The sequence below is a fragment of the Pteropus alecto genome, unplaced genomic scaffold (genome assembly GCF_000325575.1).
Source record: "Pteropus alecto unplaced genomic scaffold, ASM32557v1 scaffold60, whole genome shotgun sequence".
Lineage (NCBI taxonomy): Eukaryota > Metazoa > Chordata > Mammalia > Chiroptera > Pteropodidae > Pteropus > Pteropus alecto.
The window spans coordinates 6878642-6895969 of NW_006430726.1; the positions used below are offsets into that span (position 1 = coordinate 6878642).

Genomic DNA, 17328 nt, shown 5'->3' on the forward strand with positions numbered 1-17328 from the left:
TTCTAAATTAGAAAAATTTTTAAATGAATGAAAAAACACAACACATCAAAATTTGTGGGATCAAGCTAAAGCAGCACTTAGAAGAAATTTATAACTTTAATGTTTACATTTAAAAACAAGCAAAATATAAATTTAATGAAGTTCTACCTTAAGAGTTAGGTGAACCCAAAGAGTAATTAGAAGGAAATTAAGAGCAAAAGGCAGTAAAAAGAAAACAATAAAAAAAAAATTTAAGCTAAAAGTTGGTAAACTGTTGGCGTAGCTCCTCTGGAAAACAGTGTGTCACTTCCTCAAAAGGTTAAACACAGAGTTACCATGTGCCCTAGCAATTCTGCTCCCAGGTATATATCCAGGAAGCATGAAAACATATGTCCACACAAAAACTTGTACATAAATATTCATATCTGTATCATTCATAAGAGCCAAAAAGGAAAAACAACCTAAATGCCCATCAGATGACAGATAATGTGGTATATCCGTGTAATGGAATACTATTTGGCAATAACACGGAATACTAATGACATGAATAAACCTTGAGAACATTATGCTAAATGAAAAAGTCACTCATAAAAGGCCACATATTATATGATTCCATTTATATGAAATGTCTGGAATAGGCAAATCTATATAGACAGAAAGGTCGGTGGCTGACTAGGGCTAGGGGAGTTGGGAAGAAATGAGTATGCAGTTTCTTTTCGGGGTGATGAAAGTGTTCTAGAACTGACGGAGGTGATGGCTGGGCAACTCTGTGAACATACTAAAAGCCGCTGAACTAACTACTTAACTCAATAAAGCTCTTATGTTTAAAAGGTAGATAACTGAAGAGATTTTTAAAATTTTTTTTATAAATTCCTACCTAAACTGATGAAGAGAAGGGAACAAAAGAGATAAGACACAAATTACCAATGGCAGAAATTAAAGGGGAGCTATCACTCTAGATCTTACAGATAATAAAAGAAAAACAGGGCAATATTATAAACAACTTTATCCAATATATTTGACAACCTAGAAGAACTTGACCAATTCCTTGAAACATATCACTTGGCAAAAGAGGCTCAAAATAAAATAGAAAACCTGAACAGCCCTAAATCTATTAAAGAAATTGAGTTAATTGTCAAATACACCAACAAAGAAAACTCATTGAGAGGCCCTGGGAACAGCGACACCCCCGTAGTGAAGAACGCAACTACCACTCAGTTGTCTTCTAAACACCATTTTTCACTAAAAGGAACCAGGGCTCCTTGGAGAAAACACTGATTCCAGGGCTGGGACGAGAAAGTACTAAATGGGCTTGGAACATCTTATTCAGTCAGAAAGTAAGAAGGGGCTCAAAGAATGGTGAGATCATGTCAAAAAGACACAGAAGCCACCCTGAAGGTCCTCAATGGCCATATGTAGGATAATTTCTACATCAATAAGAACAGATTTTCACTCACTGAATAAAATAAAAACTATACATTCATACTGATATAAATGAATAAACTTAAAGTTTGAGGAGAACTGGAGTATTCACGGCATTTCAAAGTACCTCTGCATAAATCATTTATTAATTACAAAGGGAAAAGCAACTTTACAGTACAGAAGTGTGACAGGTATCACCTTAATCGAATGATCAAAGTGAAAATCATTAGTAATAAGACAAAATGAAACTGTGTACCACCTGAGAGAATAAAATATCACTTTTGTGATGTTCCTATTGGAGATGTGTAACCTCAATTGAATTGTGAGGAAACATCAGACAAATCCAAATTGATGGACAAGACACAAATTACTGATGGCAGAAATTAAATAAAAATATACACACATATATATAGATGTCCAGGCCTAACTCAGAATTAATGAATCAGAATTCTAATCTATGAAACAGCTGTCCTATAATCTTCCGAAGTATCAAGGTCATCAAAGTCAATATAAGCCAGGAACTGTTTACAATGGAAGGACACACGACAACTATATGCAACACATGATTCTGAACTAGACGCCTTTGCTATAAAGAATATTACTGGGACAGCTGGCAAAATCTGAATGGGGTCTGATGATGAGACAAGATTAAAACGATCAGTGTTTATGTCCTGACTTTAAAGGTTGTACTGTAGTTATGCAGGATAATGTCCTACATATTAGATGATGATGGGGCACCATCTCAGCAACGTACTCTCAAATGGTCCCCCAAATAAAGGTTTTTTGCTCTCTATTTACAAGTTTTCTATAGACCTGAGATGGGTTCCAAAAGTTTTAAAGCCTTAAATAAAAATATACACACATATATATAGATGTCCAGGCCTAACTCAGAATTAATGAATCAGAATCTCTACAGATTGCATGATTTACATTAAAGAAAGTCTTCAAAAGCTTTCATATATTTAAATTCCTTATAAAAAATTTCGATAATTCTATATTCACAACAGTGAGGTTGAAGAAAGCGGAATGTATGACATTTATTTTCAATACAGTTAACGATGCCACTGTTCATTCCCTGTCATTCTACTATTCGACTTAATAACAAGTGCTCCCTTTTAGCCAAAATAAATAAAAGTCCATTTGCCACCTCGGTGCATGTCTTTGAATATCTTGTAGAAGTATTACTGATTAGGAAGGTTGTAGATTCAAGCCTGAAGTTTTCTACTCATGTAGACTTGGACAAACAAGATTCCCACAAAAAACATACGTGTGCCACACTCATCAAATTCCATGGAAGGCGCAAGCTCATCTACTCCAAAAATGCTCTTTCGCGGCCTAACGAACAGGAATCACAAGCAAACAGGTCACATGGTTTTGTAACTTCATTTTTAAGTAGTTTCAGTACCTATTTCAGATTCTTAGATCATCTTATCTGACTTTGAATAAGGTGAACAACACAAAAAGTATTAACCACAAAAGACCAATACATTAGATCTGATAAAAATTAAAAATTTCTGCTTGTCAAAAGAAAATGAAAAGGAAAGCCCCAGCATGGGAAAAAAATATTCACGGTACATGTATCTGACCAAGAATTTGTACACAGGTTATATACAGAACTTCTACAAAGAGACAAGAACCAGATTTTAAAATGGGCAAGACTGAACAGGCACTTCGAAACAAACTTCAAAGAAAAGACTTGGAATTCTGACTCTTGAAAGTCTGAATGGACATCTGATAGAACAGGGCACTGAGATACCAGGTTTTTTAAAAGGGCTACAACTTAATATAGGTTTCTCTCCACTATCCAAAAGTAGAGCAGTCCTATGAAACTTTTCATAAGCCAAAATGGCATAAAACAAAAAAGCAATGATCATTAATGTATATGGAAAACTTTTTGAGAGTTCTCAGACCCCCAAAATAACATACTAAATCATATCAAACAACATACGAACCCTAAAATAGCACTAACTGCTTGGGGTGCTGCTGCCTCCACACCTGCAGAACAAACACTGAATGTGATTTTCACTTTTCATGTTTTTTTCCTAAAAAGAAAAATCCTCGAAACGAGTACTAATGTAGGTCTTCCCAAAAGCAAAGTGTCTTGACACAAACTTTTGAAAAGCGTGAGATATCTGCATCTTGTTTCAAAACTATGTAAATAACTCACTTTCTTCTAAACAATAAAGATTTAAACTGGCGGAGAACCCTAATCACTGAAAACTTGGATCATCTAAGAAACGTGAACAATCGTTAGATATTGTTACTGATTCGACTTTGAAATCAAAGCATTCCTTTCCTAAGTTCTGGACAGGTTTACCTGAAGAACTTTCTAGTGTCACTTATCTTTATGGATCAGAATTTTCTGAATTTCAAACAACTAGACAAAATACAGAAATAAAGTAGGTGTTCCAGAAGATGTAAGGCTACAACTGCCATTCGTACAGCTTCTGATTTTGAGAATCTGTGTTCATTAATATAGACTGCTTTTGCTGACTGATTCCTAATATACAGGCATTATGGTAAACAAATGTCACTGTGAACTTACAAAATCTACTTAACAATAAAACGCTGCTTTTACCAATTTTGAATTTGGTGTTGTAATATGAATTCGACCAGTGTCCCATTGCTTTAAAATATCTCAAAAACAATGCTGGCTTTAGGAACTGCTAAGCATTTTACTGAAACTAAGAAATCCACAGACCTCGTGAAAAGAGTACATTGACATGATAATGGCTAACTGCTTAAGTACACGGAATAAGACATAAATCATAGAGATGAGTGTTCGACAAATACATACAGTTCTTATCCCCACAGAATTCTGTGCAGCCTATTTTGTTGCGGTACTTACTGGGGCTACTATTTTTCCCGTCTGTCCAACTTGCATGTCATTGGGAACAAAGCCAGCATCAACAGCAGCACGAGAAGCACCAACTAAGGGGAAAAAAATGTGATTTTTTTAAGTCCGATTATTCAACTAGTTGGGATATTCACTGGTAACTAAAAAAAGACACTGACGTAGTACAGTTAGAAATTTATTTTATTAAGGCCTTCCTTTATTAACCACTAGGTCAATCCTCGTAATTTCTCAATGATTTTTAGCTTCTGAGTCATTGTCACGTTCTCCAATACTCATCTTGTCTTAATCCTGAGAGATTTCAACACCCTGGTTTCTTGGTTCCTTGAACGATCCTCTTCCAGTCATCTTGTCCTTCATGTCACCTCAGCCACCCCCGTGGCCATATCTCCAACCTTTCCATTACCCACCTCCCTCAATAATTCCCATTTCCGGCATTTCTCTGTGACTTCCTCTTACCAGCTGACCCCTTTTAGTGCCCAACTCCAACAGCCCTCTGACCCCACTGTGGCCTACACCTCTGTTCACTGACCTCTCCAATCCTGTTCCCTTAAATTCTACGATCAGTGCTCTAATCACTCCTTTGCAACGTGCCTTCCTGAAATCATCACACACAAATGGCAAAACTTCCATCTCTGGTTAACTGACTAAGCAATGTCTTCACCTTCTCCGTACTTGTTCTCCTGTAGTTCAGCACGACTGCATAAAACCCCAACACTCAGCCTGTTAACTGGGTTCTACTTTTAATAAACAGGCCTTAATTTTCTCACTCTTTCATAAACTATAATTTCCTATCTCTTCCTCTCCCTTCAAACTTCCAACACTCTTTAACATCCTCACTTCCAGCTGATGACTTTGCTTCCTATTTCACTAAAAAACTGAAACAATCAGAAGAGACCTTCCACATGCTCCAGCTCACACACACAACCTGTCAACCTGATGCTGTGTCCCTAGTCCCTCTTGCCCACTCAAGGACACTGCTCCAGCAACTCTCCCTCTCTCCTGTGTGGTCAATCTTCCCTCTCAACTGGAGCTTCCCATCAGCATGTAAGCATGCTATCATCTGTTCCATCTTTTAAAAAGTCCCTTTTTGGGGCTGCTCTCCCTCTAGCTACTGCTCTGCTGTATTGAAATCCCTCTAAAGAGCTGTCTGTATTCACTGTCTCTAATTCCAGGTCTATGTCTCAAACCTTTTTTATTAAAATATAATAAACATGCAGAAAACCACACAAATCACAATGTATTGCTCAATGGCTTATCGAAAAGTGAATACGGCCACGTAACCACTACCTAGGACCAATTTTTTAAACCCATTTCAATCAGGTTTTTGCCCTACCCACTCCACTAAAACTGTTCAAGGTCACCAATGAGCTTGAAGTGGCTAAATCCATTAGTCGCTTTTCACATCTCACCTTCCCTGACCTATCAGCAGCACTCTGGACACAGTGGCCGCTCCGCCCTCCCTTACTGAGACGCTTCCTCCTGGACTCAAAACACCAGCATCTGTGCTGGTCCCTGCCTCAGCCACCACTCCTTTTGGTTTTTGTTCTCCTCTGCCTCTTAATCTTACAGTGTTGTCTAGGGCTCGGTCCTGGGATCTATTATTTCTTATTGCCACTCACGGCCCTTAGTGGTTTCATCCAATCTTATGGCTTCAAGCACCATCTAAATGCAACTGATTTTATAGCTCCAGCCCAGACTCCTTCACTGCACGCCACATCCCGTTACCAACTGCTTAACTGGCATCTCTACTTGGATGTCTAGAATTGGACATCTCAAAACTTAAGATGCCCCAAACTGAACTCCTGATCTCTCCCTGGAAACAGCACACTTGGGGTCTTCTCCATCTCAGCTAACGGCAACTCCATCCTTCCTGTTGCCAGATAAAAACTTTCTCTCGTAATCCATATGCAATGTCAGGAAATCCCAATGGTTCTACCTTCAAATATATACCCCCAAAATGACTATTTCTCCCCACATCTACTGCTACTAACCTGGTTCAAATCATGAGCATCTCCCACCTGAATGGATGAAAAAGCTAACTGATCTCCCTGTTATTGTACTTTCCCCCTACAGTCTAGTCTCAAAACTGCAGCCAGAGTGATCCTTTTAATATGTATCAGATCAGGTGACTCTTCTGCTCACTTAACCTATTACCCTCGAGGTCCGTGCACATTGTTCATGACTGAGTAACTCATCAACACACTTTTAATAACAAGTTGTCTTTCATAGAAATGGTTAATGACAACTTTAAAATAATATCAAATGTTAATTTCTATTTGCATTAAAGTATTAGACCACCAATACAGAGGAAAAAAATAAATGCATTCCTGAATCCAGAGTAGGAATTGCAGTTTTTTAAAATGGAAAAAACTATTAAGACATGGAAATGTAAGAGTATAACATAACTGAAAAGAATGAGGACACCCTCTCCTCGCTGAATGCTATACCATTTATTTGGAGACTAAGGAAAACTGTTTCAGAGAGTAAACTTAAAAACCAGAGAAAGCAAAATAATTTGCACCCTTGAGTGACTTATACATAAAATGAAATAATGAAGAAAAAATATTTCCAATGAAAAGGGAACATTCTTCTACTAAAGAAAATAACTTTACCTGCGGCATGAAGTTGATCTGCCAAATCATATAACAACTTAAAGTTCTCTCCACTCTTCAAACCCCGACCTCATTAAAAGAAAAGATGGTGAAAAAAAACAAATTAAGCAAACATAAACTCCATCCTATAAAAATTTTGCAACTCTGTGTACCTGAGTGGTCTTTGTACTACACATCTGCCACATTAAATATGCCACCTCCTATAAAGCCTCTCCTGACTTCCCTAATGATAGTCCTGTATCTGCCCTATAAAGCATTCAACACTACTACAATTAACTAGCCAGGGTCAACTCATTATATAATCAGTGTTTAAAATCTCTTTAACTGGAGGATCCATATCTATCTGGTCACTGCTATATCCACAGTATTCTGCAAAACTTCATTGAGTGATGACTGAATGAAGTTATTTATTATTTGAATGAAGTCACTGCACTCGACTTCAAACTTCTTCACAGCAAGAAGCCCTGCTTTTTCCTCTGTTTCTCCAGCACTTTGCAATGGGCCTGGCATGGAAAAGACACCCAATAAACATTTCTTGAAGAAATAAGTGAATAAAAGAGTCAGAAATAGCTTTTTGAAATATTACATTATTTCTTCTCAGTGGTCCTTGCAATACAGAGCCGTCTGGATGCTTAATTATTTTGCTCGATGTTTAGTTTGGAAAGATTTTAAAATCATAGCAGACTATAAAGTTTGTTTGTTTTTTTAAAGTAAGGAGCATGACATACAAAAAGAAGAAAGTCTTGCACAATATTAACAGCTTTGATACTAAATGTGAAGAAACTTTCAAAGAGTTATTCACAGGGACCGACCCAGCCAGCACTGGGAATCTTTCAAAGTAGAGTGAAGGGTTAGGAAGCATACAACAGGGCCCTGAGTCCAACCTGTTCTTTTTACGATTCAGAAGCAACCATACTCTTCAGAATAACATGGAAGTCGGTCAGCAAAACAAAGATATCAAGTTGCAGTTATGGAGACAAGATCTGTAAAATGCTCCCCGCTGGTGCCAGGGACTCAGATTTGCAACAGAAAGCCCAAATCGTGTATTAAGTTTATGATTTCACTTATTAATTGGTAAAATGGGAATAATACTTGCAACTTACCTACTTCTTACCTTTGGGGGAAAAAAATCTGTGCTCCTCTAAAAGAAATATTAATAAAATCAAAGTATCTTAAGCTTACGTCATGTTTTAAAACCAATACATCACACATCTCACTTACCACCAGACACCACCACCTGGGCGCCAGTTAGCTCTGGCCGGTCGCTTTTTGTTAATTTCTGGTCAAGCCATTCCGACAGCCCCACCGGGGAAGTATCTGATGCTACACGCATTGATACATATATAACGAAAAAAGGACCATGAGTTGAAGTTCCAAAATAAGAATTTTTAAGAGAAACACACAAAAAATTAATTTCATAAAATTTAAGTATGTTACTGTGCATTTTTTCTGCTCCTTTCATTCTCTGATTTTTTGAGAGACTTAAAGGGACTAGATTCCAGCTTTCACCTCATTAGCTGTATGACTTTTGAGAAGTCATTTAATGCTGAGTCTACCTGTAAAATGGGAAGAACCCTATCTCTCTGAGGTTAAAATAAGATACTAAATATGTTAAAGTGTGACACTCTACACGCTTACTGAATCTCCCGAGGACCATGACAGGAAACAGTGAGAGGACAGTAATCTTTTGGACCCTCTCTCCACTCCTATTATCTACCAAAGCTACTATCCTAGTACCAAAAATGATATGAAAAAAAGCATGTCATAAATATTTCTTATTTTTGTATAAGATGGGGGATATCATTTAGATTGAGCTATCAAGTACTCTGCATTAGAAATTTAACTAGAGATCACCTCTTATACTACTCTAATCTATGCACTAAAAATCAAGAAACACAATATAAACCCCAAATTAACACTCACCCTTTTCTGAACTGGCGCTACCTCCACTTGTTGCTGCAGCTTCGAAAGATGTTCCTCGGACAGAAAACACCTTTACTTTCTCATCGCACTTCACTGTACATAAAGCATTTCCTAAAATACACAATGTATTAAAAAAAAATGAAAGGCAACAAAAGTATTCCTTAGAGGTTCAGAATTTACTTCACAAAGACAAGGCAGAAATAACTGTAGGCCAGTTTTCTACCTTTACTAAGTACAGGACAAAGAACCGTAGCATTGAAGAATCATATCAGTAGATATTTGCTTAACACTGAACATCTTTATAAATAGGACAAATGCTGACTTGCCTGGAAGCAAGTAACTGGAACAGGCAGCCACACTAATAAGGCACATGTAAACAAAAGCTTCCCTCTCCAAAATACCACAATCAGTAACTCAACAGTATGAGCTGGAACGGCTCAGTAAGAGGGAAGCTACTTCACGTGTTGAGACGAAAATAAGTGAAAACATGATAGGGCATGAAGAACATGAAGTGCAATGTGCCAAGATTTTAAAAGAATTTGAGACACGTTAAGATAGTATATTTCAAGCAAGTGTATGACTTTTTAAAAAATCCAATCTTCAAGATTAATTTCTGCTTTTAAAATTTACAAAAACTTAACATGTTTATTAATTATTTTCTTTGTGCACTCACCTGCATAAATAGTTCTCACAAATGTGTCAGGTGACTTGATCGCAATGATGTCAGAAACTGGGGCAACATCAAGTTTGGCCGCTATTCTGGGCAAAAGGTTCTATAAGTAAAATAAGCAGTAAGTTACACACCTACCTGCTGATGAATGGCTAAAAACTACTGACGATAACATTCTTTAAATACACATTCTGTAGAAATTTTAATTAAAATATTTCATATTTCACATACATCTTTAGACATACAACTTAAAGCACAATTTTTTGGATAGCTTTGAGATTAAGTGAGCATCTATCATTACTCTAACTGCATTAAGAGTTTATGAGTTTTATATTAATAAACAACCTTAACTCAATATGTTGAATTATGAGATACAATATTGTTTTAATATTACTTATAAAGTGTGACATTTATGAATTACTGAATTTAGATAAAATAGAAAAATATTTAGAAAAGTAATAAAATTCTCAAATACTAAGAAAGAATATACTTGTATATATTGACCTGACATATATAAAAGAAATGATTTCAAAGCAGACATTTTCACCTTTTAAAAAATTGATATTGCATAAAAAAAAGCAAAACTAACCTAAATGTCCATCAACAGGGGATAGGTTTATAAATCATCCATATAATGTAATCTTATGTAACCATAAAAATTAGAAAGCTGAAGCACAGCCTATACAGCATGTATAAAAAGAGCAAGGCAAATTAGCGTAAATATTTTTCCTGTATACACCTATCACGGCTCTGGGATAGAGACACGTGATAACTCTGCTCTCGCTAGCAGGGATCACTGGGAAAGCCACAGCATCCCCAGATATCAGTTGCCTTACCTCATGTCAGAGGAAAAGACTCTCTATGCTTCTAGTCCAAAATTCTAAGAGAGAGTCGGTTAGTAAAGACTGAATATCTGAACTTTCTACACTCAAAGATTCTTAGATGGTGACATAATCTAAATGTAATCAAAAAGGGAAGTGTTGCTTCCATCACACAACTAGTAAAGCTGAATGCCACACTGCTCTCTACACAGTGCTCACTCGATGGTGTCTCCTGAATGTGACGGCACATGACAGACGCCCCCTCTAGTGGGCAAGTCCCTCTCACTGTGGTATCTCCTGAACGTGATGGCACACGACAGACGCCCCCTCTAGTGGGCAAGTCCTTCTCACTGTGACAGTGCTCAAGTCCCTCTCCTCGTTCCGTCGCTAAACCTCCCTGCTCTCTTGGAATTCTCTCAGCATCGCCTTCTAATTACTCCTTTATTCTAGATCCTTCCACATGCATGTATAATTACACTATTTAGATAGCAATCACATGTAGTTTGATTTAAAATAATTCCTAATAAACATGCCCTCAACTAAATTTATAAGCACCCTGAAGGTAGAGGTTTTATGTCCTCTATTTCCCGGATACCTAATCTATATCTAATAAGTGGTTCTATATAATTTGATGCTTACAAGTGTTCACAGCCTGCATCAATTTTCCAGCTGTCATAATTCCAACAGGAAAGATTTTCTAATTTTTAGTTTGTTACCTACATTATATAGTAATCGTCTTTCAACCAAAGTAGAAAAGCTACTGAAAAGTACTTGTAGTTTATAACACCATAATTAGAAAACATTAAGATCTCTTAGAAAATAAAAGGTTTGAAATTATGTAATTCGGCAAAAGCAGTTCTAAGAGAGAAGTTCATAACTATACAGGCCTACCTCAAGAAACTAGAAAATTCTCCAATAAACAATCTAAACTTATACCTCAAAGAACTAAAAAGAACAAAGCCCAAAGTGAGCAGAAGAGAGGGGGGTAAAAAAAGATCAGAAAGAAATAAATGAAATAGAGACTAAAAAAGAATAGAAAAGATCAATGAAACCAAGAACTGGTTCTCTGAAAAGATAAAATTGACAAACCTTTAGCAAAACTCATGAAGACAAAGAGAGCCCAAACAAATCTAATCATAAATGAAAGAAGTGACAACTAACATCACAGAAATACAAAGAATCACTAAAGAATACTATAAATGATAACATGCAAACAAATTCAACAATCTAGAAGAAATGGATAAACATCCAGAAGCATACAACCTTCCAAGGGTGAACCAGGAAAAAAAAAAATCTAAACAGACTGATTACTAGCAGTGAAATTGAAGCAGTAATCAAAAAACTCTGAACAAACCCCGGACCACACGGCTTCACAAGTGAATTCTACCTGTTCTTCTTAAGCAAGTCAAAAAAAAAAAAAAAATCAAAGAAGAATGAATGCTTCCAAACTCATTCTACCAAGCCAGTATTACTCTGATACCAAAACCAAACAAAGACAGTACAAAAAAAAAAAAAAAATTACAGGCCAATCTCCTTGATAAATATAAATTAAAAAAATATTAGCACACCAGGTTCGGCAATACATTAAAAGGATTATACCTCAAGACCAAATGGAATTTATCCCAGGATGCAAGGATGGTTCAACATCCATAAACCAATCAACATAATACAATAACAAAATGGAGGATAAAAATCATATGATCGCCTAAATAGATGCAGAAAAAACACTTGACAAAATTTAACATCCCTTTATAAAAACTCTCAACAAAGTGGGCATAAAAGGAACATACCACAGCATAATAAAGGCTATATATGACAACCCCACAGCTAATATCACACTCAACGGTGAAAAGCTGAAAGCTTTTCCTCTTAGATCGGGAACAAGAGAAGGATGTCCACTTTTATCACTTCTATTCAACAGAGTATTAGAAGTTTATAGCAATCAGACAAGAAGTAAAAGGCATCCAAATCAGAGAGGGATAAGTAAAATTCTTATGTGCATGATACTGTATATAAAGCCCTAAAGACTCCACCAAAAACTACCAGAATAAATGAATTCAGTAAAGTTATAGAATACAAAATAATATACACCAATAACAAATGATCAGAAGAAGAAATTAAGAAAACCAACTCATTTACAATCGCATCAAAAAGCATAAGCACCCAGGAATAAATTTAATGAAAGTCGTGAAAGACCTGTACTCTGAAAACTGTAAGATACGGCAGAAAGATATTGTAGAAGATATAAATAAATGGAAGGATATACTACATTCATGGATTAAAAGGATATTTTTTAAATGTCTTTACTAACTACAAAAATAAACAGATTCAATGCAATTCCTACTAAAATGCCAATGGCAATCTTCTCAAAACTAGAAAAACTAATCCCAAACTTTTTAAGGAGCCACAAAAGACCCCAAACAAACAAAAAACTTCGAGAAAGAACAAAGTGGGAAATATCATGCTCCCTGATTTCGAACTATACTTCAAAGCTATAATCAAAACAGTATGGTACTGGCAAAAAAAAACAGACAGGCAGATCAATGGAATAGAATAGAGAGCCCAGAAGAAATAAATCCTCACTTATAAGGTCAATTAGTCTACGACAAAGGAGGCAAGGATATACAACGGGGTAAAGACATGCTCTTCAATAAATAGTGCTGGGAAAAGTGGACAGATAACAAGAAAAATATGAAAATGAGTCACTTTCTTACACTACATACAAAATAAGCTCAAAATAAATTAAAGATTTAAAGGTAAGACTTGAAACTATGAAACCCCTAGAAGAAAACACAGACAGTAAGCTCTTTGACATCAGTCTTAACAATATCTTTTTGGATATGTCTACTCAGGCAAGGGCAATAAAAGCAAAAATAAACAAACGGGTCTATATCAAGATAAAAAGATTTTGCATAGAGAAGGAAACCATCACAAAACAAAGAGACAATCTAATGAATGGGAGAAGATATCTGCCAATGATGCATCCAAGAAGGGGTTAATATCCAAACTATATAAGAAACTCATACAACTTAACCCCCAAAACACAATCTGATTTAAAACTGGGCAGAGGACCTGAATAGACATTTCTCCAAAGAAGACATGTAAATGACCAACAGACATGAAAAGATGCTCTACATCACTAATCATCAGGAAAATGCAAATCAAAACCACAATAAGATACCACGTCACAACTTTGAGAATGGCTATCATCAAAAAACTCAACAAAGAAATGCTGGAGAGAGAGTAGAGAAAAGTGAACCCTGGTTCACTGTTGATGGGACTGTCAACTGGTGTAGCATCTATGGATAAAAGACAAAGATCTATCTCTATATTATCCGGCGGACTTAACCGCATGGTTTCAGGGAAGGAGAGACTTTAACTGCCAGTGTTTTCATGCACAAAGACAACAGATATAAAAATTCTAGCACACCGGTATAAAACTGGTATCTGAAAACCACAGCTGGAGAAGGCCTGTTAGAGCCAATTGTGCAGCTTCATCTGATGGACTCTTTCTCATTACAACCTCATTCAGAGGCTGTAGCACCAGCTACCATTACGAATCTGGTTCTCCAAACTCTCACTTGTCACCACGCAGCAATCAAGGCCAACATGTTAAAATCGAGCTAACCAGACACAACAAACACCCTTTCTTGGTTTAACAGTCTTTTAGGTGAACTATCATCACAGAAACGCAAGACTCATGAAAGTATTTAAATCATCCAACACAGAATCCAAACTCTCAGAGATGGAATGGTCAAAAAAGATTTTTCAGTTCCACGCTCATCTGCAGCATCCCAAGTACCGTAGATGGATGTCAAGCCTCTGACTTAATGATTCCAGGGAACATATCTGGTTGGTAGATCTTAGACATCACTTGGTCAAACTGCATCATTTTCCATATATGAAAAACAAACTTCAGGAAGGTAAATGGCTAGCCTAAGGTCATATGTGTCTGTTGAACCATCTTACTTTTCAATTAATAAACCTCGGATAAAAACCGGAAAAATTATGATAGTCTGCAATGTGACAACCTATTAAAAGAACAATTGTTCATTAAACTCATATGTTTACATTGTAGGTTGAAAATTCTGTCAATGTCTAGAAATTCTATGAACCTTAGAAGAAAAATTTTAATGAGTTCGAATTGATAATTCTAGGGGTTAAAAACAATCTAGAGCAATGGACAATGGTAACTGGGCAAGGCCCCTACACGGTTCACAGTGATTCATGTCTAGAAGCCAATTCTGTACCACAGGTAAGATATTCACAAACATTGCTCATTTTGCAAGTAAAGAGGTCAATGTATTTGGAGCTCACTATTATTGCCACTCAACATGGCTAATGAAAGAGCTTATATCTTATTCCACCAATTCATATTTAAAAATCGGTAACAACAGAATTGTAAATGTAATTTACAACTGTACGTGCATTATAATTTGAAAATCCACACTAAGAGGCCTAAAGAATGTACAATTGTTGACATCTGTAACTGGAGAAGAGGAGGTTGGCAATAAGGGGAACGCTGATACCTTTGCTCTGCATACTGCTGTACTGTATGCATCCTTTATAATAAGAATGTGTTTATGTACAACTTAATTTATAATCTTTAAAAGCAAAAATAAAAACTGCAGCTTATTGAAGGGGATAAAAGAAAGCTAAGATAACACCCATGGCCTCAGAGAAAGAAAGACCCACTGACAAATTCTCTCTCTTGGGCTCTCCTTACCTTGCCCTGTCATTTTTTTTTTTTTTTTAAAAAAAACTTCATACAGACCACTATCCATCTGATAGCACATTCTTTTTTCAGACGTATCACAATGCACATCATCAGATTACAACTTTCTTTGCCTTAAGGATATCTTAAACTACCACACAGCCCTTCCCAAATCCCCAAGTAGATAGAATTTGGCCTTTCAAAATATCAGCCACCCAAATAAGCCATCTCTTAACATACGCTACTAATACAAATGACATTCATAGACACACAGAAGTAGTTCGACACGTTTTTAAAGAAAAGTAACTTTAAGTTGTCCAAATAGAGTCTTCTCCATGACAAAATTTGAAAATCTATAAGTGGCATGCTGGTAATTATTAAATTGGGACAAAACCTTAAAAGAACAGAGTTGTCTCTATGACCAAATCTGAAAACCTGGAGATCATGTTTTAAAAAAAATCGTAACAAAATCTTGAAAAAATAAATCTTAGCAAAACTACCACTCATTCAGAAAGCCAGGACCAGCTATCTAAATATAGTCTGCTGTACAGTTTGTCACAAAGACATAATGACATCGGAGTCCACATTCTCTGGCTTCTCACCTTTCCAAAGGCAGATGCTCCCGCACAGATGTGTGTGTAATTGAACTGCTTCTGAGTTGCCAGAATCAATGGCGTCAGCTCCTCTGAGAATAAAACACATCTGATAAATACATTTCAGAATATTTTTATATTAATATAGTCAAGAATAATTTAGACATTACATTTTTCTCACTGGAAAACCTCACCTGGAAGGAGGCCCTTGTATGCATCATGCTGAGCCACCAGAACTTTTGCAACGCCTGCTACTTTGCAGAGATCTTGTGCCACCTATGAATAAAAGTTTTTAATTATCCATCTAAAAGAAAGATGCAAATAGAGCCACCAGTACAAATATCAACAGAGCATAAAACTTTAATGGCCAACTGTAAAAACTGTTCTTATCAGAAAAAGGGTTACTCAGGACTAAAAAAAATGTATTCTTTAACAAAGAAAATAGTATGCCAATCGATCTTACTACAGATTGACAAAAATCCCTGCCTTGAAAAAAAAAGTATTATCAATAAAAAACCGATCTTAACAAAGCTCTCTATTCAAATTTAGTGTAAACTGGGCTCTTTACCTTCCTCTCAATGCAGGCCAAGTACATCATTTCAGAAATGGGAAATGGTGATAATGAGGCCATGAGCAGGTTCTCTGTCTCTCACAATAACACAGCCAATACATTTCAGACTTACGATTTCCCAAGGGTAAAGAACAGGACCTAACCGCACCAGTTTACAGGCCATGCATTTTATCTGGCAATAATAATTTCTACTGACATGAAAATTAGTGAATCTGGGCAAGACAGAAAATCTTTTATAACCGTCCATTGTCAATCACTGAGTTCCTGCCTATCTACATATATTTATCTACGAGGAAGCAAAATACTTTCTATTTTATTTCCTCATTTTTCCTGTTTGGATCACAACAGGGTTCTAGAAAAGCTTTTTGACCACTCAGAATTCCTGTATATAGAAGGCAGTGAGGAATCCCTCTTTTTAAGCCTATTCCACGACAGTATGGCTGACTTCTGCTTTAGGAGAAACACAGCAATCATATTATGCTGATTCACTGATGAGCAGGCATGAAAGGCTGTAACTCAATGGACAGTCAAGTTGCAACAACATTCACTGGAGAAAGCGTAGAAAAGCTTTTACCACTCAGAATTCCTGTATATAGAAGGCAGTGAGGAATCCCTCTTTTTAAGCCTATTCCACGACAGTATGGCTGACTTCTGCTTTAGGAGAAACACAGCAATCATATTATGCTGATTCACTGATGAGCGCACTATAAAAACTTTTTTTTTTTTTTTTTTTTACCAGCAAAAGCTTCTGGCACTACACAGAAGAGTCACTTGCTGCCTACAATAAATAGCTACAGAAAACAGTGCAGAACTGAAATCTGCCTAGGCTATGAACAGTCTCTTTATATAGGCGCTGTGTGTTTTTCTTGAAAGATTAGAATGTGACACGATAATAAAATTGTAACCAAAGAATGATTTGCTTTGATTTTTCTCAAAATAGTGTAAATAACATTTCAAATATTTTTCAGGTAATACTAGAATGATTATTTAAAATCACAGCAAAATAAACAATCAAACCCAGAACTTGTATATCTAAAAGCTAGGCGACCAAAAATGATAGCATAGCCATATCATCACACATTTTGGTTAGTATCAACCACATAAGATTCAGTAGTTGTTAGCAGATTTTAGAAAAAGAAATCCACATAATTTAACACCAAACCTGG

General features: G+C 36.3%; 1 protein-coding gene across 1 annotated transcript in view; it reads right to left on the bottom strand.

The window, feature by feature from the left end:
• The window catches only part of ETFA (electron transfer flavoprotein subunit alpha), a 58033-nt gene that overhangs the window by 26449 nt on the left and 14256 nt on the right, over window positions 1-17328 (bottom strand). Inside the window, exons 3-9 of the mRNA XM_006905338.3 lie at window positions 15786-15867; window positions 15601-15683; window positions 9467-9566; window positions 8794-8904; window positions 8092-8193; window positions 6871-6939; window positions 4250-4332 (exon numbers count right to left, since the gene is read on the bottom strand). Of these exons, the coding sequence (XP_006905400.1) occupies window positions 4250-4332; window positions 6871-6939; window positions 8092-8193; window positions 8794-8904; window positions 9467-9566; window positions 15601-15683; window positions 15786-15867 (630 nt within the window). The remainder of the gene's footprint in view (window positions 1-4249; window positions 4333-6870; window positions 6940-8091; window positions 8194-8793; window positions 8905-9466; window positions 9567-15600; window positions 15684-15785; window positions 15868-17328) is intronic.